General features: G+C 54.5%; 1 protein-coding gene across 1 annotated transcript; it reads left to right on the forward strand.

The window, feature by feature from the left end:
* The first annotated feature begins 4,537 nt into the window (after positions 1 to 4,537).
* GPR157 (G protein-coupled receptor 157) lies at positions 4,538 to 23,315 on the forward strand. The gene is made up of 5 exons (XM_037045311.1): positions 4,538 to 5,076; positions 16,090 to 16,303; positions 19,506 to 19,700; positions 20,172 to 22,178; positions 22,530 to 23,315. The coding sequence occupies exons 1-4, from the start codon at positions 4,694 to 4,696 to the stop codon at positions 20,331 to 20,333; spliced, it is 954 nt and encodes a 317-aa protein (XP_036901206.1). The 5' UTR covers positions 4,538 to 4,693; the 3' UTR covers positions 20,334 to 22,178; positions 22,530 to 23,315.
* Positions 23,316 to 25,251: the final 1,936 nt, after the last annotated feature.

Genomic DNA, 25,251 nt, shown 5'->3' on the forward strand with positions numbered 1-25,251 from the left:
ATCCCTGGTGCAATGACAGAGCCCATTGGACCATGCCTGCAGGGTTCTGCAGGCAGGAGAGCCAGATGCACCTCAAGCTGGGGGCAAAGGCTGCAGAGTTGGGGTGGGGAAGGGGAAGGCTCAAGGGGATTAGGGAGCGTTTGAACCCATGGCACTGGGACCAGAGGGCTTCTCTTACAGGAAAACACTCCCACCAGATGGTGCCTCTTGGAGAGGAGGCCCCTGACCTTCCGAAATGTGGCTGGTCAGGCTTAGCTTGGACTTTCATCTGTGTGGCCCAATGGTCACCTGAGCATTCCCAGGGGTTGCACCGCCCTTATCTGGGGTTGCTGGAGGTGGGGGAGAGGGGAGGGGGGGCTCCCATGGGCTGGGCTCCTCTTCCGCGGCCATTGCTCATCCTGGCACCTGGGGAGGAAGGAGCAAGACAGGCAATGTTCACCCTTAATTAGGGAAATGAGAAAGGTGGCCAGTCTACATGTCTACCGACCACATGAGGTAAGCAAGCCCCTCTTCTCTTCCGGGTTTACGAATCACAGACGTGGCTCCTTGCTCAGGTTGGAGTTGAGCTCAGAAAATCATTTAGGGCATCTTCGATTCAGAGACTCCCCTTCTGCAATTGTCGGAGGAGGGGAACCTGGTGCCCGCTTCTGCAGTTGGGGAGGGAGGAAAGAGCAAACCAATCTGCTCCCAGGGCCACCAGCCCCGGTTACAGGGCCTCTCTGGGTCTGGGCCTTGGGTCTGAAGCCAGATAGCTTGGACGCAAGGGAGGCTGTCACAATGTGTCAGGACCTTGGACGTGGCCCCTTTGGGCGTTGGACATGGAGCAAGAGACAATTGCCAGCTGGCTTGGCATGGAAGCCAGAGAAACAACTCAGAGTCAAAGAAGACTCCGTGTGAGTTTCTGACCAATTCCCCCAAAGAGAAGGAGGGAGACGGGGCACCACGAGGTCAGAAATTAGAAAATGTCACCAACAGGTCATTGCCTTTCACACGGGTCCCCCATGGGGTGGGCACCGTCGGAGGCAGCGCTGGGTCTGCTGTTGTGGGTCAGGCCTCCCTGGAGGACCAGCAGCCTGTGGGACAGAAGAAGCAGAGCCCAGGAACCCTGAGGACAAGCCGGGAGTCGCTGACTCCAGTTGGTGGAGGCCACACCTGGTGGCTTACCTCCTGCTCAATGCCGGGGCCTCCAGGGCAACACCGGTGCCTCGGACTGTGGGAAGCCCGCTTCAAGCTCAGATCTAAGCGATTCGAAGCCCTATCACCACGCGTCTTTCCCATTTTTTTCCCTAGCAGTGAGATGTTCTTTGAATGTAGTTTTCCAGTGCAAAGAAAACCAAGCGCTCTCCTGATCAAACTTGCCTGTGAAGCAGGCAGCCGCTAACCTGGGGAAGCAGACAGCTTTCATCTCAGTAAAGCAGGAGAGAGAGTCAGGCTTGACTGCCCACGGAGCAGCTTGCCAGAAGAGCTCTCCTGTCCCTCTCTCTCCCCCAAACACCTCGTGGATTAAATAACTATGATCTGGGGAGGAAGTCCATTCCAGGCTCTTGCCCAGCCATGTTCCAAAGACCAGGGCTGGTTGCACAATCCAAGCTGGAAACTATCCACTGCAATGAAAAGCTGAGAGGCTTCATCGGCAGCCGGGGTCTGTTCGTGGCCTGGGGTCCACGAACAGAGGAGGTCAGCAGCTTCTGGAAGTGACTGGGAAAGAGGGCAGCTGCTCTTCGGCTCCCTGTAGGCCCAAGTCCACGGTCTGCTTGCTCAAGCCGCTGAGAACTGTTTTTAGTAACTATTTTCTTGATTAAGAAAGAAGATGCTCATTCCAGCATGGCTGACAACAGCTGAAACCTGGAAACAACCCAAATGTCCAACACAGCAGGGTGGATAAATATATTGTTTATATTAATGGAAAACTGTACAGCAACTACGATAAACGAACCACAAGTTCATGTAAGAACGTGGATGAATCTCACAAAAATAATATTGAGTGAAAAACACAAGACACAAAGGGTAGCACAGAGTATGATTCCATCTGTATGAAGTTACAATGGCAGGCAAACAATACTATTCTGTTAAGGGATGCATGCATGAATGGTTTGAAAAAAGCAAGAGAATGACAGGAAGAAGAAAGAAGTTTGGGGAGAGGTTTCTGGTGTGCTGGTCGTGTTAATATTTCTTGTGCTGGGTGGGTATTTGCTGTATAATTATTTATTAAATCGCACAGTTGTATTTTAAGCACTTTGCAGTAAGCATATTTCATAATATGGTGATTTTTGAAAGGTAGGTGCAAAAAGATAACGTATGCCTATGATAACTGTCTTTTTATGGCTCAAATGCAAAGTCAAATCTAATGTACACCAAAAACTACAAAACATCGTTGAAAGAAATGAAAGATGACTTAATTAAGTGAGAAGTGGTCCCATGCACATGGACAAGATTTAACATCGTTAAGATAGCATTATTCCCCCAGTTTATCTTCAAATTCAACACAGTCTCTCTCAGAATCCCATCAGGCCTTTTTTTGCAGAAATGGAAAAGCTGATTAAATTGATAGGAATTGCAAGGGACTCCAAACAGCCAAAACAATACTGAAAAAGAGAAACAACGTTGGCCCCGGATTTCCAAGCGTATTACAATGTTACAGTAACCAAAACAGTGAGACACGTGAGGCAAGAAAGCAAACATAGGCGCGAGTTGTCTGATCTGGATTAGGCAATGGTTTCTTAGATGTGACAGCAGAAGCCGGCAGCAGAAGAAAAAAAGTAGGTGATGTGGACATCGACAAAATGAAAACATCTGTGCTTCAAAGGACACAAGACAGTGAGAAGAGCTCTGGCTGGTGTGGCTCAGTGGATTGAGTGTCAGCCTGTGGACCAAAGAGTCACCAGTTCAATTCCCAGTCAGGGCATGAGCCTGGGTTGTGGGTCAAGTCCCCAGTAGGGGGCGTATGAAAGGCAACCACATATTGATGTTTCCCTCCCTCTAAGAATAAAAAAAATATTTCTTAAAAAACTTAAAAAAGAAAGTGAAAAGATAAACTACAGAATGGGAGAAAAAATTTGTAAATTAATCTGAAAATTTTTCTAGCATCCAGAATATATAGGGAACTCTTACGACTCAGTAACAAAAGGACAAACTCAAAAAATAGGCAAGGGAACTGAATGGACTTTTCTTCAAAGAGGATATGCAAATGGCCAATAAGCACAAGACAAGGTGTCTCACACTATAGTTCGTAGTTTCAGATGCAAATCCAAACCATGATTAGACACTTCACACCCACCAAGATGGTGGGAACAAAAAAGCAGATAATGAAGTGTTAGGAGAATGAGGAGAAACTACTGGATTCCTCACACATCGCTGTAGTCTGTATAAAACAGTGCAGCCACAATCCAGTTAAACACTGAGCAACCTTATGACCCAACAATTTCACTCCAAGACAACTGAAAACATACGCCCACACAAAAACTTGTACACAAGTGTTCACAGCAGGATTATTCATAATAGTCAAAAACTGGGAACGCAAATAAATGGTCCATCAACCCATGAACGGAAGAACGAACGCGGCCTGTCCACCCTAGGCAGCATTGCTAGGTCGTGAAAAGGGATGAAGTGCCGACATGCGCTACAATGCGGAGGAGCCTTGAGGACACGGTGGGGGACAGAGGCTGGTCCGTCTGCGGGAACTGCTGGGAGTGGGCGAACCAGACGCAGAAGGCAGGTCGGTGGTTGCGGAGAACCGGGGCCGGGAGAAACGGGCGGCGACCACTAAGGGGGGGATGGAGGGTGGGGGGGCGACCGTTTGGCGGGGCAACGGCTGCGGCTGCGTTGCGGAGCACGGCCTTACGAAGGTGTAAAAACTACTAAATTGTACACTCACAAGTGCCGCTTTCCTGGTATGTAAATTACGTCGCAAAAATAGATTACGGACAAAACCGATAAATCAGAACTGTTTCTTTAAAAAAAAGTACATCCTCCCCCCAAAACCAAAAAAATTAAATTAAAAATAAAAAAGTACACCCAATAAGGCTGAATTTTTTACAGTAGTGTGCTCATTGTAAGAAAACTTGTCAACACCCCCTTACAGGCCTGCGAACACTCTGTCCCGCTGGTTAGGGGAGGAGGACCACAGGTCTAGAGTGGTTTTTGTCACCAGTGATAAGGACACCCCACCTAACACACACGCACACTCGCGCGCGCGCGGGTGTGAGGAAGCGAGGTAATACTGGCTACAAAAGCGCAAGTCCTTAGCTCCCCAGGGCAGACGCCCGAGCCCCCGCGAGGGTAGGGGTAACCCCCCTGGGCGGGCAGGGCTCCAGATCTGTAGCCCGAGCGCAGACCGGACGCACGTGGGGTCCCGGGGGCGTGGTGCGAGGTCTTTCCCGGGCGTGTGGGCGGGGCCAAGGGCGGGGCTGGGCGGGGCCAGGAGTCGCGGACGGGACGCGAGGGCTGGGGAGGGGTGAGGCACGGAGGGCGCGGGGGCGTGGTCTGAGGCCGTGGGCGGTGCCTGGAGCCCGGGCCTGCGGCGCGGGCGGGGCGAGGGGGCCGAGGCTCGCAGGGTGGGGAGGGCCCGCGACGCCCGCCGTGGGCGCTTCGCTGCGGAGTCTTAGCCGGCGGCGGCGGCCGCACGGGCGGTCCTGCTTCTGTCCGCGCCGAGCCCGCGCTCTTCGGCCCCAGCCCGGCCCTTCCTCGCCCAGCCATGCCGCCGCCCGCGCCGCCCACGGAGCTGGTGCCGTCGGAACGCGCGGTGGTGCTGCTGTCCTGCGTGCTCTCCGCGCTCGGATCGGGCTTGCTGGTGGCCACGCACGCCCTGTGGCCCGACCTGCGCAGCCGAGCGCGCCGCCTGCTGCTCTTCCTGTCGCTGGCCGACCTTCTGTCGGCGGTCTCCTACTTCTATGGGGTGCTCCAGGACTTCTCGGGCCCCTCGTGGGACTGCGTGCTGCAGGGCGCACTCTCCACCTTCGCCAACACTAGCTCTTTCTTCTGGACGGTGGCCATCGCCCTCTACTTGTACCTCAGCATCGTCCGCGCCACGCGCGGACACCGGGCCGGACTCCTGTTCTGGGCCTTCCACGTGGTCAGGTGGGTGGCTGCGGCGCTGACTTTCCTGGAGACCCCCTTCCCGCCCTGCCCTCTCGCCTGGGCCCTGCCTGCTGCCCCTGTGGCCCTCGCGCTCGTCTGGTGCCCATGTCTTGGTTGGATCCCTGGCTGAGAGCCCGGCAGACAGTGTCTGCTCAATCTCCAGGGTCAGCAGGACCATGTCAGGCTTGCCAGAGAGGTGGGGCTGTCCTGAGCATCACTGCAGAGGGAGCCTCTGTTTGCTTGCCCAGACCAGAGCCTCCACGAGGTGGGCGACTCAGCTCACTCCTGGAGGGAGGAGGGCTAAAACTTGCTCTTAGAGCCCGGTCCTGGTAGCTTAGATGCACCTGGAGGTCTTAGACTCTCTGGGTTCTCTGGCCCCGACTTCACTTTGTCCTGGCTCTCTGTGCCGCCCAGACGGGGAAGCACCTGGATTCCAGGCCAGGGGAGATGAGTTAGTTGCTTGTCCCAGGTTGAAGAGCCTGGCAGCTCCCAAGCCCGCACCACCACCCACACGCCACAGGGGTGGTGCATGCAGCGACTCCTGTGCTCCCGGTTTATCCAGCCCTCTGCCAAATGCAGTGCCTCGGCTGTGAAATGTACAAGACGGTCCTCTCCGTTTTCTTTGCTCACCTCTAGACTTCAGGCCCGTCTGTTGTTGTCTGTGTCCTGGATGATCTTAGCTTTCTAGAGTTGAGCAACTCCGAGGCTGAGGTCACGGCAGAGGCTGCTCTGGACGAGGGCCACCAGCTGCCTGGAATACCCGAGAACAGGGAAAACGAAAGGCTTGCCCTGCCCTGAGGTCGAAGCCTCGCATCAACTACCCCTCCCCTGAGGAAGAGGGTTGACCCCTTCCGGGTGTGGTTTCAAGATTCAGGTATCTGGCGCTGTCCTGTGTGGAACCAGGGCCAGAATCTCGCAGGGCGTGTTCCCTCTTCTCCCTCCCCAGAGAAGAGCACCTAATACTGTCCTAATTATAGGCCCTCTCTCTGACATGCTTGAGTGCCTTCCAAAGCCTGAGGACAGTCAGCACTTTAGTAGAGACAGGTCACTTGGATGTCACAACAGTGAGGTCACAAGATTGCAAGAGTCACTTGACCTCTTCTCAGAGCTGTTGGCCGGGGACCAGCTGGTCCCTGGGAAACTCAGCGGCCCGATTCTCTGAGATTTGAAGCAAGCTGTTCTGACAGTCCCCCGGATGCTGCAGGGACCCACAGAAAGTGTGGGCGCCTCTCCTCCCCTCAGAGCCTTCCCCTGACCTCTGTGTCCACTTCCAAGACCTGGTCCTTGGCAGGCTGCTTGGATGTGGGCAGCGTTCACGTGTACTTGAGAAGGTGCCTGAGACTTTCTTTGCAAGAATCTCTTCTCTTTCTCCGCACTTTTTAAAAATATTGAATCCAATATATTTCGTAAAGTGATGAAGATAAACCTGGTGCAGCTCCTTAGAAATGACAATTTTCCTAAGAAACCGGAGTTGGGAGTTCTTTCTGTTCACCTTCCAGGGAGGGAGCCTTCTGCGGATTTTTTAGGAAAGGCCTCCTAAGCAAGTCTGAGTGCCCCCTGCTGGCCATAAAAAATGTAAATCGTTCATTTTATTTGCTGAATGCGATTCACCTGCTTCTTAAAAGAAAAAAAAATACCTGTGCCTGAGCTAGAAAGGGACTTTGAGGATTTATTCCCTTTCGGAAGTTAGCGCTCACGTTTTACTAGACCAAGAGAATGGGTAAGACTGTGGAGCAGCTTCATCTGCTGACCTAGGCGCTCCCAGACTGTGTCGCTAATAACCTCACGAAGCACCCTCCACCGTTCGTCTTTGGAGAATCAGTTTATTGTTGCTGACGTGCCTGTCCCTGTGAGAAGTCTCATCCTAGACGTAGGCTAGACAGTCACACCTCGTCACCCTTTCAAACAACTGCAGGTCAGCCCACTTCTTCAAACCTTTGAGTCTTGGAAAGTGTTTTGCAATATGACTCCCCAAAAAGTTGTATCTATATTCAGTGAAGAGTTTTTAGGAATTGATTTTTTTAACTGACAAATATCCTGATAAGTGAACCAAGGCCACGTTCAGACAAAATAGTAAAAGTTGGAAAATACATATAGAAAAAAAGTTTGCCCCCATTAGTACTCAAAATAATGCAAGTTATAATGCTGAGGCATCATTTCCTCATTAAATTAAGGGAAAAAAGTAAGGCAGAATAAGAACGTAATAAATGCCAAAGAAACTGGTGTTTTCCTACATTATTCTTGGCTATGTAAATTAGAATAACCCATGTGGAAAGTATTTGGTTCATACCCCTTGACCCAGTGATCCTATTTATAGAGACCTTGTCTAAGGAGGTCATCCAAAACGCATGCAAAGCCATATGTTCGAAGGAGTCCGTGAGACACCGTTCCCACGGCGGGGGTTTGAAAGCAGTCTCCATGTCCACACAATAGGGAACAGTGGGCTACAGACTGCAGCCCCGCCAGAAATGCCAGGCAGCCAGTACTGTCTGTGAGCTCCGTACATCATCTTGCTGACGGTAGGATACAACGTTGAGTGAAAATAGCATCTGTGAAACTGACTGCAACCGCGTGCAGCCGGAGGCTGGAGGGGGTCCACCCCGCACACAGCCTCCCGGGAAGCACCTGCTCCCTCCGAGGGCCCCATCATGGCGGCCTTGGCAGAAAGACTTTTTTTTTCTCATTGGAGAAGGAGGGCAGCCTAGACTTTATTACTTATTTTTATTGATTGGTTGATTTTAGAGACAGAAGAAAGGAGGGAAACGTCGGCGTGTTATTCCACTTCTTTCTGCATTTGTTGGTTTATTCTTACATGAAGAATGACTGGGAACTGAACCCACAACTTTTTTGTGTAGGGGGGTGAAACTCTAACCAACTGAGCTACCCGGCCTGGACAGGGCAGTTTTGACTTTATTATCCTCAGGAAAATTGTATCTCACATGAGCTGCAGCTGAGCTCTTGCAAAGTGCTGTCCTGTTCCTTGGTTCACTGGTGACCAGTGAAGGAAGGGACAGGATGACCACCCTCCAGTTACAGTTGCCGAGACCTGCCCGAGGCCAGGGAGAGGGAGGCTCCGGGTTAGAACTCCAAGCTCCATCCTTTTATGGTTCCATCTTGTCTCTTGGCCTTGGCAATGACTTTTTAAATTGAGATATAAGTTGACAATGATTGATTTTTAACTTTCCAGACTCTCCGCATTATTAACAATTTCTCATGTTACCTTTATCCTCTCCAGCTATTTTTGTCCGGAACCATTTGAGAGTAAGGCAGTCGCGGGCCTGTGGCCCCCAAGCGTGTGTTTCCCGAAGACGAGAACAGCCTCTTTCGGAAGCACGTGGGCCTCGAGGAGGCAGGGGTTACCCGAGAGCAGTGCTGTTAGCGGACTCATAGTGGACCTTACTGAGATTTTGCTGGTCTTGTGATAATGTCCCAATAGCAAAGGAAAGCCGTGGCTTATGTGTTGGCTCAGCCTCCAGCCTCTCTCTGCTCCTTCCGCCCGGAACGTTCTTCCGCCTTTCCCGGAGTCTCCTGACGGTGACTTTCAGGAAGAGTGCAGGGTGTTATGTAGTGGCGTGGGCCCCTGCTTGGTTGCCTGGGGCTGCCTCCTGGGTGGGTTCAGATTCTGCGCTGTTGGCAGGAATCTCGCAGAGGCCTGTTCTCTCGGCTTCCTCTTGGTGGCTTTGATTAGTTTCATTCCTGATGATGTTCCTTTGATCGCTGGGCCGAGGGGTTCTTGGCCAGTTCTCCGCTGCAGTTACGGTTTTCCTTTCATGACGAGCCAGTGTCTTGTTGAGATAAATGCCCTGTTACTCCTCAGACGTTCAGCTCCTGTTGACAGGACTGTGGAGTGAATTTCCTGCTTGTGTGAGAATATCAGTGTTCAAGGACAGCCCTGTGTTGTGTCCTTTCGACTCTGTCAAGGCGGCCTGGTGAGAAGCCTGTATTTCACTTCCCTGTGGGGATGCGTTGGTGGCCGCCCGCTAGGGTGCTCGCCCGAGAAGGTGCTGGGGAGCTCAGGCCCAGAGCTGCCGCGTGGGTCAGTTCCCTTTCCATAAGGTAAGCCCAGGTGGCACGGAGCCACCCGAGCCCCGGCCGTTGGCAGCCCCTCCTCCCCCACAAGGTGGTGGGCTGCTCTGAGCCAAGCCAGAGCTGGGTCAGGCCAGGTGAGGGAACCATCCCCCCTCCGCTGCAAGTTCCCGGGGCCTCCAGGCCATCGCTGGGTCAGGCATCACCCCATGTGTCCCATGAGCCTGAGGGAAAGTCAGGCTGGGGGCCCCTCATCTTGCTTCCATAACAGCACAAAGGTCCCAGCCAAGCTGGCCACGTCCGGCAGTCTTAGGACTTCTGGCTCCAGTGAGTTTTGAGTGGGTGCGGGCATCACCCCAGGCAGGGATGGGCCCTGTACCCCTGGCCCACACTCTGGGACTTGCTTGGGGGTTCTAGAGAAAGAAGGAGCCTGCAGCACCCCGAATTCACCATAAAAACCCAACAACTCTGCTATGGGGAGTGGGAAGTTCTCATCAGAGAAAAGAGGAAATATGACTCTGGGCGGAAGGCCCTCTGAGCTCTCTAACTGGAAACCTGCTCACTGCTTGGGTCCCAGGGACAGGGCCCCAAGCAGGCAGTGTCGGAATGAGGGGTGGCCACAGGGGCTGCATGAACAGCACCCCATGTCAGCCAGCACACCCCGAAATAACAAGAACGGAACTGCCTTTTTTATTACCTCTGAAACGTTCCCAGACAACACTGATGTGGGGCACATAGTCCCCCTGCGCTGTCTCTGCGTGTCCATGGGCAGCCCACCGTGGGGCTGTGGGAACAGAGGCTGCCCCCCCCTTCATGGGGCAAGGGTGGACCTGCCCGTCCTTCCCTGGGCAGGACCCCGGTGGGCAGGAAGCACTTCTGAGCGCTGCAGGATGGGTCCTTGGTTCCCACCAGCACCAGGGCTACTGAAGATGGTGCCAGGGGTGTGTTTAAAAGTTCCTTTGGGCACCACCCCCCCGCCGCAGCTGCAGCTGCAGAGTGACCTCGTGGTGGCCTGGCCAGCGGCTGACTCCCTGAACTTCTCCCACGTCCTGCTTCTCTGCCCCTCACTGAACAATTGGGGCCCATTGTCCGGAGGGAGACCTGGAGGCCGCGTGGCCCTTGTGATTCCTCTCACCAGGCCCGTCTGGCTGCAGCTGCATTTCCCTGGGGCCTCCGTCCCTCTTCTGGGAACTTTCTAAATTGGCACATTGTTGCCTGACAGTTTTGTCCTCAAAGCGGTTTTTTGTTGTGTTGGCATTCGAGGCTTTCCCTGGGTGCTGCAAGGCACCCAGATGGGCACTGCGGCCTAACCTACAGAAGGGGCAGAAGACCCCTTTGTTGCCTCCCCAGCCAAGCCCCCTCCCCCACCTCCTACAAGGTCTGTAGGGAGGGTGAGGTTTGGGGAGAGGGAGCGGTGTAGGATCCCAACAGTGGGGGCAAACCAGTGAGCAGACTTGAGCCCCTGGCCGGCTGACCCTTCATGCGTGGGTAGCAGGGGTAGGTCTTCCCACTTGCGTGGGAAGTGGGAAGTGGAAGTGGCTCTCTGACACCACAGGTGTTCCCCGCCCTGACCTGGGGGAAGCTGGGAACTCTGAGGGAAGCCCAGGGCACCCGCTGTTCTGGGGACAGGCGCCTGTTGGGGGTCAGCTGACAGATGCCAGCGACTTAGGGAGATGGCTCACCCCCCACCTGGCTAGTCTAGTTCCACTTTCCAGGAGGAGACTGGGAACAAAAAGGACGCCAGTTCTAAGAAGAGCTAAGCTCCTCATGACAGATCAGAATGCCTTTGGTCAGCTCGCCCCTCCCTCCCAGCTCTGCTGGCTGGTGCAGTGGGGGTGGGGTGTCTCCCATCTGCCCCTCCCCGCTGGGGGCGGTGTGGAGCCAGGGTAGGACCTCTGCCCAGAGCAAGTCTCTGCCCCGCATGTTGTAGAAAACCCAGTGTCCTGGGTCGTACCTGACAAAGGGCCCAGCCAGGGTGGGTCAAACACCAACACGTGGTTCTCCCACAGTCCCGGAGGCTGGAAGGGAGGGCAGGCTTTTCCTTGGAGACCTGGCTCCTTGGCTTGTAGAGGCCTGTCCGCACCCTGCGTCTTCGCCGTGGCTTGCTCATCTCTCTGCCGTCAGCTGCTCGTCCTCTGCTCGGAAGGACACCAGTCCTAGGAGTGGGGCCCACCCCNTCCTGGGTCGTACCTGACAAAGGGCCCAGCCAGGGTGGGTCAAACACCAACACGTGGTTCTCCCACAGTCCTGGAGGCTGGAAGGGAGGGCGGGCTTTTCCTTGGAGACCTGGCTCCTTGGCTTGTAGAGGCCTGTCCGCACCCTGCGTCTTCGCCGTGGCTTGCTCATCTCTCTGCCGTCAGCTGCTCGTCCTCTGCTCGGAAGGACACCAGTCCTAGGAGTGGGGCCCACCCCAGTGACCTCATTCTACCTCATCAGCTCCTCAAAGACCCCGTCTCCAAACGCAGTCAGCTCCTGAAGCCCTGGGGCTTATTTTGGGCGTCAGCCTATGAGATGGGGAAGGGGGCGGCAGTAGCTCTAGGCAGTGTCAGCCCTGAGGGTGGAGGATGCCAGCTCCGACTCTGACCTCAGTTTCTGACATCGGTTTCCAGGCAAATGCAGGTGAGAGCTGGGGCCCAGGCACGTGGGGGATTCTGCGCAGGGGGTGTGGTCTTCAGGCCCCTTCCATCCAGGGGACCCCAGTCCTCCTTCCCCAAAGCCTCAGAGTCAGGGCTTTGGAGAGAAGGGGCCGTGTTATTCACCTGCTTTAGCCATGTCCCTTCCCTGTCCCCTCCATGTCCTCTGTGCCTTTCACTGCATCCCCTGCGCATGGCCCTGTGACCTTGACAAGCGTCTTTAAATGTTTGAGACTCACTCAGGGCCCAACTTCTCCTTATGGCCCGGCTCTGGTGCCAGCTTCACACCCCAGGTGTCGATGTGGGTCGCAGTATCCACATAGTGGCAGGACAGTTTGCTGGCCGTCTGGGCCGCCCGTGTCTGGGCATCAGGGCAGCTTCTCTGACCGCAGGAGTTTCTAGGTCAAAGCCCGCTAAAGAGAGCCCTTGGTCGTCTTCACAGGTGCTGTTTTTAAGTGTCACCTCCCTTGTCCTGGTGGTGTTTAATTTTTGGTTGATGACTTTTTTGTGGGGAAATTGGAGAACTGTTAGGTGGTATAGGTAAGAAATTGGAAGTGTGCATTTCTGGAAAGCAGGAATTACGTCGCACGTGTCTCTGCGAAGTGCCTTCCAGAGTCACGCCACCTACAGCTCAGGGTGCCCCTCCCCCACCGCGTCTGGGAACAGCTGGGCTTATGGGAGGTTCCCCGAAATGCCGCTTTCTCCACCCTCTGTAGGTGCAGAACTGGGGGCCTCTTCAGCTCCCCGTCCTTTACCTCTTCTGCCCACTTTGGGTGTCCTGCAGCCAGCTGCTGGACTCCGTGGTTCAATTTTAGGGCATTTTGTGAGCCGATTGTGAAATACAGCCATTATTAAAAACTAGATTATACAGACATAAAATTAAGTGAATTTAAGCAACTTCTTTGTGACATCAGATAGTTTTCCAGTGTTGGAAAATAATGATTAATTAACTATTAAAAATTATTATTATTAAATTCCCCCAAAGTGGAATTTATTTATAAAAAATTGTGTATTTGTTCTTACATGTTTAAACTTCAGTCATCATCAAAATACTCTCCCTTTGATGCAGTACGTCTATCGAGACATTTTTTCCGCTGCTCAAAACAGTTTTTGAATTCTATTTTGATGCCTTTTAGTGCTTCTGATGATTTTTGTTTCACCTCTTCTACATCAGCAAACATTTCCCTTGGAGGACGTTTTTTTCATTGGATGAAGAGGGAGGGTGGGGCACGGGGGTCATGCTGTTTCTGGCCAAGAACTGCTGAACACTCAGCATGGTGTTGACGTTGAAAGAGTCCTCAAAAAAAATTCACTGGAGCTGAACACAACCTCTCACAACAACACCAGCTGGCACACTGTTACAGATGGGTTCCTAGAACACTCACCTAGTGGGAGAAGCCTGTACTACCAGAGTCCTGCCCTCCAGAAGATAATCCTGGTTTTGGGGGGTCCCCCCTCATATTAAAAAGTCATAAGAATACTCAAAATTTGATTACAACTTGATTATTTTACTGTGTTCTGTGCACTCGAAGTTTTTGCATCATTGCATCCGTGTGGTAGAAACCCTATCCAATGGTGTGCTGCTCTGCGTCTGAACTGGTGGCCAGCACTTGGCCACGGCGGAAATATTTACACCTTGGAAATTGGCAAACAGTTCAGATCAGGGCTTGATTTATTGGCTTGTTGAATGCGGAGGGCAGAGGTCAGCAGACTTTTCCTGTAAAGGACCGGGGAGTGAGTATTTTCAGTTTCACAGGCCATGTGATCTCAGTTGCACAGCTCAGCTCGGCCGCAGCTACTGTGGACGGGAATGAGTGTGGCTGTGTGGCAATCAAACTTTATTTCAAAAACCAGATTTGGCCTGAGGGCAGAGTCGGCTGGACCCCCTGATCTGGACTTCAGAAAGTGGCAGAGGGTACGTTAATAGGTAAAGATTAAATGTGTTTCTTGTCTCTGAACTTAAACTGAGACGGTAGCCACACTGGGGCAGGTGGAAAACTCAGTATTTCAAGAGGAGATGATGAGAAGAGACAGGGTCACGGAGCAGGGGAAAAAGCAAAGAAGAGAAATACTCTTCAAGTGCTAGGAAATTATCATCTGATCCCGCTAAGAAGTCGCTCGAGTCTCTATCGAACCAGTATTGTTCTGCCTTCCATATTTCACTTTCTTGGAGTTTGTTAAGGAAAATAAAGGTTAAATGAAAAGAAAACCCCTATCCTAGAACCGCTTTCTTTGCTGCCCGGGGCCACAGAGAGGCTGCGCACCCCGGAGTTCAGTGGAAGTCCACAAAAACATACTGTGAGGTTCAGCCAGCCACGTGGCATTTGCGATTGGGAGTTTTGTGTATCGTTCCTNGAAATCGCTCGAGTCTCTGTCGAACCAGTATTCTTCTGCCTTCCATATTTCACTTTCTTGGAGTTTGTTAAGGAAAATAAAGGTTAAATGAAAAGAAAACCCCTATCCTAGAACCGCTTTCTTTGCTGCCCGGGGCCACAGAGAGGCTGCGCACCCCGGAGTTCAGTGGAAGTCCACAAAAACATACTGTGAGGTTCAGCCAGCCTCGTGGCATTTGCGATTGGGAGTTTTGTGTATCGTTCCTTATAAATGGTGCTCCACACCTTTTATACCAGTAACTTCTACAATAAATTTATAGGTGCACATTTATACACACACACACGCGCGTGTGTACCAGTGCGTTTTTCTGGACTGCCCGTTGCTGAGCATTGCCTGCATCCGTGAGTTACGAGTCTGGCGGAGCCTGCTTTGCTGGGTCAGTAGACAGTCCCTCCCACTGCTCCCCGATCTTACCTGTGTCACCACCTCCCACTTAAATACCTCCCTGAACAGCTTCCAGACCAGGTAGCTGCCATCTGTGCTCAAGTTGAAACAACAGCTCTGATTGATCAGCCCACGTCCTTAGCCCTTTCCAAGCTAGCCTTCTGCCTCTTTGGTCTTCCTTCTGGCAATTCCCCGAACGCGCTCCGCTCCGGCCACTGCAGTGATCCAGGGCAAACATAGCCCCCTTTATAGCTTTAGTAGGACACAGCCAAAGTCTCAGAATTTGTCTGTCGCCGTGTGGTCCCCAGGTCTCCCGGAAGGGCCGTCAGGATGCCCAGCAAGCGGGAAGGATCTCGGCGCAGGACGCCCCCGTCCTGAACCCCCTCTCCTCCTCTTCCCAGCCTGAGTGGGGACCCTCCACCACAGCCCAGCCTCCTGTGCAGTGACTGTCCCTATACGTGGTACTTGTCCCTTCCTATCACAGACGGGAAACCACAAGTGTAACTTCAGGATTGCTGTTTTAGCAACTTTAAAAGCTTCTTCCTTCCTTTTCAATAATGTGCATGCAGTGAATAATGTGCATGAATGGAGTGAATTGGGGAGACCTCTCAGTCGCATGGCTCAAAGTTCATTCGTTCGTTCATTCATTCATTCATTCAGCAGGCTCTTCTTTTGTCCCTACCCGGTGACAATAGTGAACCAACAGGGCCCCCGCCCTCATGGGCTTGTAGCTGTGACCTGTGGTTCTAAAATCCCAGAATAGCACAAGTTTTTAAAAGGTAACCCTTTGTCACCACAGAACAGTTTGCCACTGATTTGCAGGGTGGGGCACAAGGAGGCTTATAGCTGTTCGCATGGAAAATAATACAATAATTAATAAATAATAATAGAAGAAGAAACTGTATTTCCCGTACTCACAACTATAAACTTACTTTTGCCCCACCCTGTGTGGTAACTTAGCAGCTAAATGACTTTGCATAGAACAGGTGTTCAAAATGGACAGACTCCTGGGTGTAACTTCATGCCTTTCTCACAACCCTCTGACTTTTGTGGGCTCCATCCTGCTGTCCCTGTTGGGGGAGCGGATGCTGAGGACACCGGAATGGGGACCGCTGGGTAAGGGCCTTGGGGCTTGGGCCTCGTCCCCCCTGGGTTGGCCTGGGGATAGTGATGAAGTTGGCCCTGCCCTGGGCTTTCTGTGTTAGAGGCCCCTTGCTAGGGCCCTGCCCCTTCCCCCAGAGTGGAGGCCTCAGGCCCTGGGAGGTGTGTCTGCCCAAAGCCCCGACCCCCTTCCAGATCCTGATGCAGGTCCAGGGAGCAAGGACCACCCGGCACCAGCCACCCCAGGCCATCAGTGTGCACCCCTCAACCCAGGCAGGTCAGAGGGCAGCTGCTGGGCAGCTGGGCTTGGCGGACCTGGGGCGTTGAGGACTCCCGCCCTCTTTTCTCCAGGACACTTGGAGGCATGGCTCTCCTCTTTTCTCCTTCTCTGAAGGGCACCCCAGCCCTTTCACCCTTGCTGGCTCTGCTAGGGGCCAGGGCCTGACCTCGGTGCCTGTTTGCTCCTGTCCCTCAGCTGGGGGGTTCCGCTGACCATCACCGTGGCAGCTGTCATTCTAAAGAAGATCGGTTACGACGACTCAGACGTGTCCGTGGGCTGGTGCTGGATCGACCTGGAGGCGGAGGACCACGTTCTGTGGATGCTGCTGACCGGGAAGCTATGGGAGATGCTGGCCTACGTCACGCTGCCCGTGCTATACCTCCTCATCAGGAAGCACATCAACAGGGCGGTAGGTGCCCACAGCCGCCCCCTCCCCACGAGGCCCGGGGCCAGGGCTCTGTGGGCCACTGTGGGCTTATCCGAGTCCTGGCCTGGGGCTTGGCTGCCTGTGGGACAGAACTAGTAACGGAGGGCTTGCTGAGTGAGCATTGGGCACCATGCATTACACGCATCGGAGGCTGTCTGGTTTGCTGACTACACAGCCCTATTGGGAGCGGGTCCTGTGTCTCCTGCTTTGTGGAAGATAAAGAGGGGTCTTACAGGGGTTAAGGGCTCCCCAAACCTGCTCTGCTCTCAAGAAGAGGGTGTCAGCTTGTGTGCTCAGCCACAGCCCTCTACTGCCCCCTCCTGGACAGACCATGACAGTGATTCAACTCCCCCCCCCCGCCATAGGAATTTCCATGAGAAATGAGCAGTATCCAAGTATAAATAGAACTGGGAGGGGAGGCCATAAATNTTTGTGGAAGATAAAGAGGGGTCTTACAGGGGTTAAGGGCTGCTCTGCTCTGCTCTGCTTTCAAGAAGAGGGTGTCAGCTTGTGTGCTCAGCCACAGCCCTCTACTGCCCCCTCCTGGACAGACCATGACAGTGATTCAACTCCCACCACCCGCCATAGGAATTTCCATGAGAAATGAGCAGTATCCAAGTATAAATAGAACTGGGAGGGGAGGCCATAAATCTCCTCATCACTGGTACAATAACTCACCTCATTATCCTTGGTGATTCAAATTGTATCACAAATGGTAGACTTCCCAGGCACTCCGGGATTACTACAGCAGCAGACGGGGCCAGCTGGCCAGAGGTTCTAGGGAAGAATGGTCTTTCTCTGACAGTCTGACCAACCGTTCCTTGTTCGTAACGACTAGTTCTGCAGATGTGAAATTCAGACTTCCTCCTGGCCACAGCACACTGCTACCCAAAAAGCCTCTTGTTAACCTGCCCACCCCTCCCTCCACTCCACCACTCATTCAGTACATTTTTATTGAGCATCTACTACAGGCAAAAGCGCCGTGTGGCAGTGGGAGTTCGTCCTGAGGACTCGGACTGGGGAGGGGTCCTGTCCTTGGAGAGGCAGGAGTGTACGTAATTACGATAAAAGATAAAAGGTGCCCAGGGCTGGAGCATAAGATAGGTTTCCTTGGAACTCTGAGCATGGACTTCCAGGCTGGTTGGGCAGGGCTGCTGGTGCAGTGCCCTGAGTTTGCAAGGCTGGAACTGCAGGCGAGGCATCCCTGTTGTTCAGGGCAGGCTGTTGGCTCAGCAGCCATTTCGGAGTTTGCAGGGTGTTCCCAGCAGCTGTCGGTGACTCCTGATCCCCACCTTGCACTCCCACCCGAGTCGAGACTTCTGGTTCTTGTTTTACTCGGAACTGAACTGACCCTCACCGCTCCCCGCTGCCCCTCTGCTCAGCTGCAGAGATGCCAGCTGGTCTGAATCCCTCTTTGTCCTCTTGCCTGGGTGAAGGGGTGCCCTTTTCTCCGCTGCCTCCCCCTCCTTTCCACTGCCCTGAGCGGTTCCGGGCTCCCGAGCTCCTCCAGGCTCTGCCCAGTAGCCCCTCCGGAGCTGTCTTTTTGGGTCTGTCTGTCCTCCCTGCCCTCCCTGGAATGGGCAGAAGCCGGGGCCTCTAGGCCCGATCCCCACATGTGACAGTGGGTCCACCTCTCTGCAAGTGTTTCCCCAAAAAGGAGAATGGTGGACGGGGAGGTGTTGGTAGGAGTTGTTCCTGGCCTCTAACTGAGACGAAGAGCTACAAATACAGGAGCCGGAGGAGCAGGCAGGCTCCGCCCTCGGTGGTTCGGTTCGGTTCGGTTCGAAGGCCCCAGGGGAGGAGGCAGGTGCTCTGAGCAGGGCAGTTGCAGCAGCTCCGGTGCCCAGAGATGCCGAGGTGTGTGGCTCTGCCTCTCACTTAGACCTGCAGTGTCCCCAGCTCAGGGCCAGGCTCCGGAACGCATCTTTTGTTGTGAGTGGTCTGGTCTATTTTTACAAATTCCGCTGTGCTCTGGAAGTGGAGCCCCCCTCCTCTCACTGAAGGGTGTTCCCAGGGGCGGGGGAGCCAAAGCTGGTGCCTCCTCACCTCTTCTTTGTGCCTCAGCTTTCAGGGGGAGCCCCTCCTGTGAGCTCCTGTGGGGCAGGGTCTGGTGAGCTTGATTCTGGGGGTTGGGGGCCATCCTAAGCAGTCGGCCTTCTGAACAAGGGAGAATGACCTCTAGGAAGGAGGGTGAGCTGAGTGAGCTGTGAAAAACAGACTGAAGTAAAGGGCTTGCTACGGGACGGGGCTGCACGGGAAACGCCTTTGCAATTCAGTGAGATCGTCAGGTGCATCTTACTCAGGTGACATGGGAGCAAAGTCTGGGAGCAAAGGGAGGGAATGAGGCGCCTGGATGGGTGGGGAAGGGCCTCCCAGGTAAGGGAACAGTTGGTGTGCAGCCCCAGGGCAGGGTGCGCTTGGCATGTTTGGGGAATAACGAGGAGGCCTGTGTGGCTGCAGTGGAATAAATGAGGGGCGAGGAGTCGGAGTGAGGTCAGAGCTTGCCCCGGGTTGGAGAGCTTGTAAGGACCTTGCGAAACGGAGCCACCAAGAGCTTTGGGAGCCTGGTGGGATCTGACTTAGGTTTTCAAGCAACGGTGCTGCTTCTGTGCTGAGAATAAGGCCATGGGGGGGGGGGGGAGTGGGAGGGTCGGGTAGTAAGGATGACGGAGAGAGACCTGCAGAAGTGGCAGTGGCTAGTTGAAGTTGCGATGGGTCTTGGGCCACCCACACTGGTGGCAGTGGACAGAAGTTTCAGGTCCTGGGACTCTTCTGAAGGTAGAGCCCCTGGGACTTGCCCACGGATGGGATGAGGGCTGTAACAGGAAGAGGGAAATCAAAGACGACACCCAGATTTCAGCCTGGGCACCTGGCAGGACCGCGCTTCCATTAGCTGAGGTGGGGAGGCATGGGTGGGCTCCACGTCAGAGCAGGTGTTCGGTTTCCAGGCGTGTTGTGGATGGCACGTGGAGATGCAGCCCAGGCTGTGGATGGAGGAGACAGGAGTTCAGGAGAAGGATTCGGGCTGGAGACAGGAGCCCGGGCCTCTAGCGTGTGGGTGGGAGGCAGTGCACACCTCTGCCTCCTTCTCCTGAGAGTCTGAGTCCCTCGGAAGATGGGCGCCTGTGGGCAGCCGGGGGGCAGCCTGGCCAGCTCACGTCTGCTCCCGGTGTGCCCTGCACAGCACGAGGCGCTCTCCGAGTACCGGCCCATCCTGTCCGAGGCCCACCGGCTCCAGCAACACAGCTCCATAGCCGATAAGAAGCTGGTCCTTATCCCGGTCATCTTCATTTGCCTCCGGGTCTGGAGCACCGTGAGATTCGTCCTGACCCTCTGTGGCTCCCCGGCCGTGCAGACCCCGGTGCTGGTCGTTCTGCATGTACGTAGGGAGGTCTGCCCTCCCTGGCCCCGCTATCCCGGTGGAGGGTCAGATGGCTTTCCCCCGCAGAGTAGGCACACCCAATGCATCAGCCAACTCGGGGCTGGCAGGGTCTCAGTGCCACCATGCCTTCCTTCCTGCCCGAGACAGGGAGGATTCGAGAGAGAAGGTGGAAGGTTTCTGTGGCTCTTGTGCAGCCCTGGGCATGTTGAGGTGCTGTCCATCAGCCTGGGAGTGGACCCAGAAGGGTGGACTGATCCTGGGTCCTTCCCAACCCTGAAGACCAGGAGACAGGTCTGGGCCACATCTGCTCGTTCAGACCTGCCCGGAGGCCAGGCAGGGCCACCACAGACTAGCCCCCGGGGTGGAGGGCAAGGTCCTGGGGTCCGCAGCACTTGCCAGCCTCCTTGCCTGTGTGTGCAAGACCCTCTGCAGCCCCGGCACTCATCCCTCTGCTCTCCTTCCTGACAGGGCATCGGGAACACATTTCAGGGAGGTGCCAACTGCATCATGTTCGTCCTCTGCACCCGCGCTGTCCGGACTCGGCTCCTCTCTCTCTGCTGCTGCTGCCCTCCCCAGGCTCCTGCACCCTCCAAACCGGGGGACTCAGGGACCCCAGTGGACCCCCAATGAACGTCCACACACCTGAGCTCTTCCCCCGGTAGTTCTGTGTGTGGCTGCCCCCTCCCTGGGAGGGCGGGTGGCGCTGAGTCCCACTGCAGGAAGTGGGCGGGGGTGTCTGCCACACCGGAAGCCTTCCTGCTACCCTTCATCTGAGCCGACACGTGGAGGAGCGATGGAGGCCTTCTGCCGTGGAAGCTCTTGGCCCTGTTGGCGGGGGAGGCTGAACACTCGGCTTCTTCTGTCTCCTAGACTCTCAGGTGGCACGTGTCCACACGCACCCGTGTTCCGCTGCACTGAGGGCTCTGTCTGCCTGAGGACTGGCAGTGAGATTTGGGGAGACCAGTGGTGCGCGATTGCCACCAGGTTGCCTTGTGGCTCAGTGGTCATTGGCCTCTGAGGACCCACCCCTGTGGGCAAAGCAGGACGAGAGATGTCCTCCAGGTACCCATCCTAAATAAAATGTCAGGGGTTACCAGTGATGTGGCCCCGCCTAGATGTCATGGAGCAGATGCCCGGTGTGTCGTGGTGGTGACCTTCCCTGGAGATCATGTCCTTCCAGCAAGGGCCGGTCACCTCAAACCTGATTCCCGTGCAGTTTCCTGGTGAATGTTGTGAGCACAGCGCAGCGCAGCTGCTCAGAGCTGCGGGTGCCCTCGGAACCAGCCTGGGTCTCTCTGGGGGTCGCCGGCCGCGGGTGTGGAGGGCACTTGAATCCAGACCCCTGCCTCCACCAGTCACTTCAGACACAGGTGCCCTCCTCTAGGGCCAGGGCTGGAACAGGAGCAAGGAAGGCCACTGCAGGGACTCCCTGGGGGGGGGGGCCCTGCCCCCGGTCTCTGAGGTCTGTGCTTGTGGGTGCTGGAATGAGGTGTGTTGGGAGGGGTCTGGCTCCCTCACGTCCTGGTTTAGTTTTTATAGGAAAGGTGACCAGAGAGTTTGTGAATGGTCCATATACTGATCCCTCCCCAAAGGTGAAGGTTTGGGAGTTGGTTGGGGAAGTGATGTGGGATGATTATTTACATTTAAGAGAGAAAGGAGTTAAAATACGCATCTGTGCCTCTTCCACCAACCCTTTCCTCTACTTCATAAAACTTTCTCTGTGAAGCCACAGAAGCCATTGGCTGGGGACAGGAGGTGTAAGTGTCACCACCAGAGCCTTGGGCACAAAGTACAATTTACCCAATAGGGGTCTCTCCCTTGGGTGCCGTGAGAACTCTGCAAAAGCGAGATGATTTGTGGAGCCTATAAAGCGGTTCTGGGTTAAGACCAAAGGCTCACTGTACTGTGGACTCCTAAATTACCCTCACAAGCAAATCTGCAACAGGAAGAGAACCTGAAAGGAATAATCGTCTGCAGAACTCAGTCCAAAATGCTCACTTTTGGTTTCTTTTTTAAAAAGTTTCTTTATGAACATCAGCAAGAGGTAAATATCCCCTTAGGATTCCAAGAAAGCTTAGGGCTGCACTCCAGAAAGCCGGCCAGTCTGGCAAGCTCCCTAGAGAAACGGCTCCCATGAGGGGAGTTCGGTGTTCCCCCCAAAAAACGTTACAACAGATCACAGGCACAGGTCCAGACCTTTGAGTTAGCTTCTAGAACGCAGCAGAAACTCAGGAAGCTGCTTGTTGCCCACAAGAAAATGCGCCACAGCTGAGGCTGAGTGTGGGCCGCAGAGGATGCTGCTGGAGTGAGTCCTGCTCAGGTGTGGGCCGCAGAGTCCTTGGCTCAGACAGGGTGCGGGTGGGGGTCGTGGCCTCAGGGCGGGCCAGACCTGAGTTTCCCCACACAGGCTGCTGTTGTCAGAAATGGCCGGCAGAGGGAGCTGGGGCCTCGCCGAATAGCGAGGAGCATCTCTGGGTGCCCAGGACTCCAAGTTCCCATTCCACTCGCCTGGTGCCACTGCGGCGGCGCTGTCTGCTTTTGTAAGAACTTCCCCACAGTTGCACCTGGGTATTTCCATCTCGGCTTCCCCACTGCCCACGCCGTTTTTGCAGCTGGTGAAGGTGTCACTGTGCGTGGTGGGGGCCGAGTGAGCGGGAGTGGGGAGGAGCTTGTCCAGTGCNACAGGGTGCGGGTGGGGGTCGTGGCCTCAGGGCGGGCCAGACCTGAGTTTCCCCACGCAGGCTGCTGTTGTCAGAAATGGCCGGCAGAGGGAGCCGGGGCCTCGCCGAATAGCGAGGAGCATCTCTGGGTGCCCAGGACTCCAAGTTCCCATTCCACTCGCCTGATGCCACTGCGGCGCTGTCTGCTTTTGTAAGAACTTCCCCACAGTTGCACCTGGGTATTTCCATCTCGGCTTCCCCACTGCCCACGCCGTTTTTGCAGCTGGTGAAGGTGTCACTGTGCGTGGTGGGGGCCGAGTGAGCGGGAGTGGGGAGGAGCTTGTCCAGTGCTGGGCCTGAGGCGGGGCCCAACCTGGAACGCAGCGTGCCTCTTCCAGCCTTCCGCTGGGAGGGTGGAGTTCAGAACTGGACTTGAGGGGCTAAAGTCCTGTCCGCGGAGGGGAAGCCCCGGGGAGGGAGCAGGTGCTGTGAGCCGATGTCGGCCACGTGCGTTCCTTTAATGCTTTCTCCTCTGTCAGTGTCGCTAATGTTTATCCACCTTCCCCCTCCGTCACAGATGCGTGACCTCGGCACACGTGGGAACAGATGTTGTGGTCAGCGAACAGGTGCTGTGGTCTCCGGCGCTCTGGGAACCTCGGTCTTTTAATCCGGTTTACTGGGCACTTTGTGCCTCTTTGTGCTTTGGAGTTGTCTTTGTTTATTTGTTTTGTTTTTAAAAAAATATTATTATTTGGCTCCGGCTGAGGGTGCAAACAGAGGTCCCCACATGTCCCCAACAAGAAAACACATTTTTACAAACTTTTCGTTACGGCGTAACAGCAGCCTGAGGATTCTTTGCACGAGCAAAATTGTAATGAAAGCCCTGACCGTCTAGGCTGAGGTCAGAGCCCTGCTGTTTTAAATGAAATAAAATAATTATTTTTCTTTTGTGTGTTTGGTAGACTGATTGCCCGTGCTGTGGGAGGTGGGGTAAGAGGACTCCGGTGGACCCGGGCCGTGGGGGCCTGGAGGTGACATCTGGACCCTTCTCTGTGGGGAAATGAAGGCAAGTAGGCGGCTGGCCCATTAGCATAATCTCTCCCATGTTTGCCTGAGAGGGTCACAGGGGCATTAGAATACAGGTTCCCATGCCCTGCCCAGTGTGAATATCAGCAAGTCCAAGTTCCCAGAACCCACGGCTAACTTGGGGCTAAATTCCTGTGATAGTGACACACTACCACCAAGTCCTCCCTGCATTTTATCACCACCCACGTGACTCACTGCAGCAGCAGCCCCGGGCCTCCTGGTGGTCGGGGACAGCGGGGACACGGGGCTCCTCTCCGAGGGGAGCGGCCTCCCAAAATCAGCCCGTGGAGCAGCTGCCCTGCTTTGTGCACATCTGTGTGGCCCTCGCAGCCCAGGTTCCAGGCATCTTTTTATTTTTCTCTCTTTAACTGTTCCACCTCGGGAACTCTACCCCTCCAAAGCGTTGCTTGTTTGTTTGTTGAGCTTTCTGGTTTTTGAGAAGTTAAAAATCCATAAACTATCAAAAAGACAAGCCACAGACTAGGAGAAAATATTTGCAAAAGACACATCAGTATGTCTACACGAGCTGATGGATGTTTGCTAAGCCTACTGCAACATCCATGCCCCAGTACTCGTCAATCGAGCGGCCCTACTGTGTGCCCCATGCTTGTGCAGCGACGGGCGTCAGCTACTTCTCGGTAAAACTGGGAAAAACACCTCTGATACAGGAGGGTGATCCTAAATGCACATGAGCCCTAACCTTCGACAATAAGAAAACAAACAGCTTGATTAAAAAATGGGCAAAAGACCTTAACCAACACCTCACCGAAGAAAATGTACAGACATCGGACAAACATTTGACAGGATGCTCCATGTCACACGTCATCAGGGAAACACAAACTCAGTGAGATATCTTGACACCCCTGTTAAAACAGCCCAAATCCAGAGCTCTGACAATGCCGAGTGCCAGTGACAATGTGGGACAATGGGGACTCTCAGCCATTGCTGGTGGATGCACTGGCTGTTTGACGATTTCTTACAAAACTAAGCATTCTCTGACCGGGGGACAGGGCAACTGGGCTCCTTGGTGTTGACCTGAAGCTGAAAACCGACGTCCACACAAACACTGGCACGGGGATGTTTACAGCCGCTTTACACACATTTGCTGAAACTTGGAAGTGACCAAGTTCCACAGGGGCCCACCCACCACTGCTGGGCTGCAACTGTGTCTCCAGTGACCCAGGAGACGTTCCAGCACATTTGTAAACACTCAACCCCAATATCGACGGGGGGCCGCAAATAGCATTGGCCATCCCTGCTGTTAAGGGTGCAGGGTGAAGACAGGTGTGTGCGGTGTCCAGGGAAGCAGACATGGGCCTCGCCTGGAGGGCAGGCGGGTGAGCTCACTGCAGGGGTGGGGGTGAGGTGGGATCAGCATCCACCATCACGCAGAATCCACACAGTACAAGCTCCCAGACTGGTCCTTGGACAGACAGAGGGACATGAAGGATGGAAGATACAGCCAGGTCCTGGCCGGTGGTCAGGACAACAAGCCTGGTGGAGACTTGGTGCAGGCAAGGAAAATTCCAGCCACTTCTGGGGTCCTCGTGCTCCTGGCCGGCACACCGAGACCACGGGCCATCGGCATCACACTGGGGGAATCCAAACAGAAATAAATCTGTAGGCCTTGTCTGTTAATAAATAGTTTATACACCTTAAAAAAGGAGAAAGGAACCAAGATGTCTGTCCTTCAGCAGGGGTGAATAACCTGTGGTACGTGCAGACGATGGAAGTGAGCTAGGAAGCCGTGGAAGGACAGGGAGGAAGCCTCAACGCACAGGACTAAGGGAAAAGCCTGTCTG

Source organism: Sturnira hondurensis, unplaced genomic scaffold (assembly GCF_014824575.4).
Source record: "Sturnira hondurensis isolate 20B ecotype Veracruz unplaced genomic scaffold, ASM1482457v3 Scaffold0004257, whole genome shotgun sequence".
NCBI lineage: Eukaryota > Metazoa > Chordata > Mammalia > Chiroptera > Phyllostomidae > Sturnira > Sturnira hondurensis.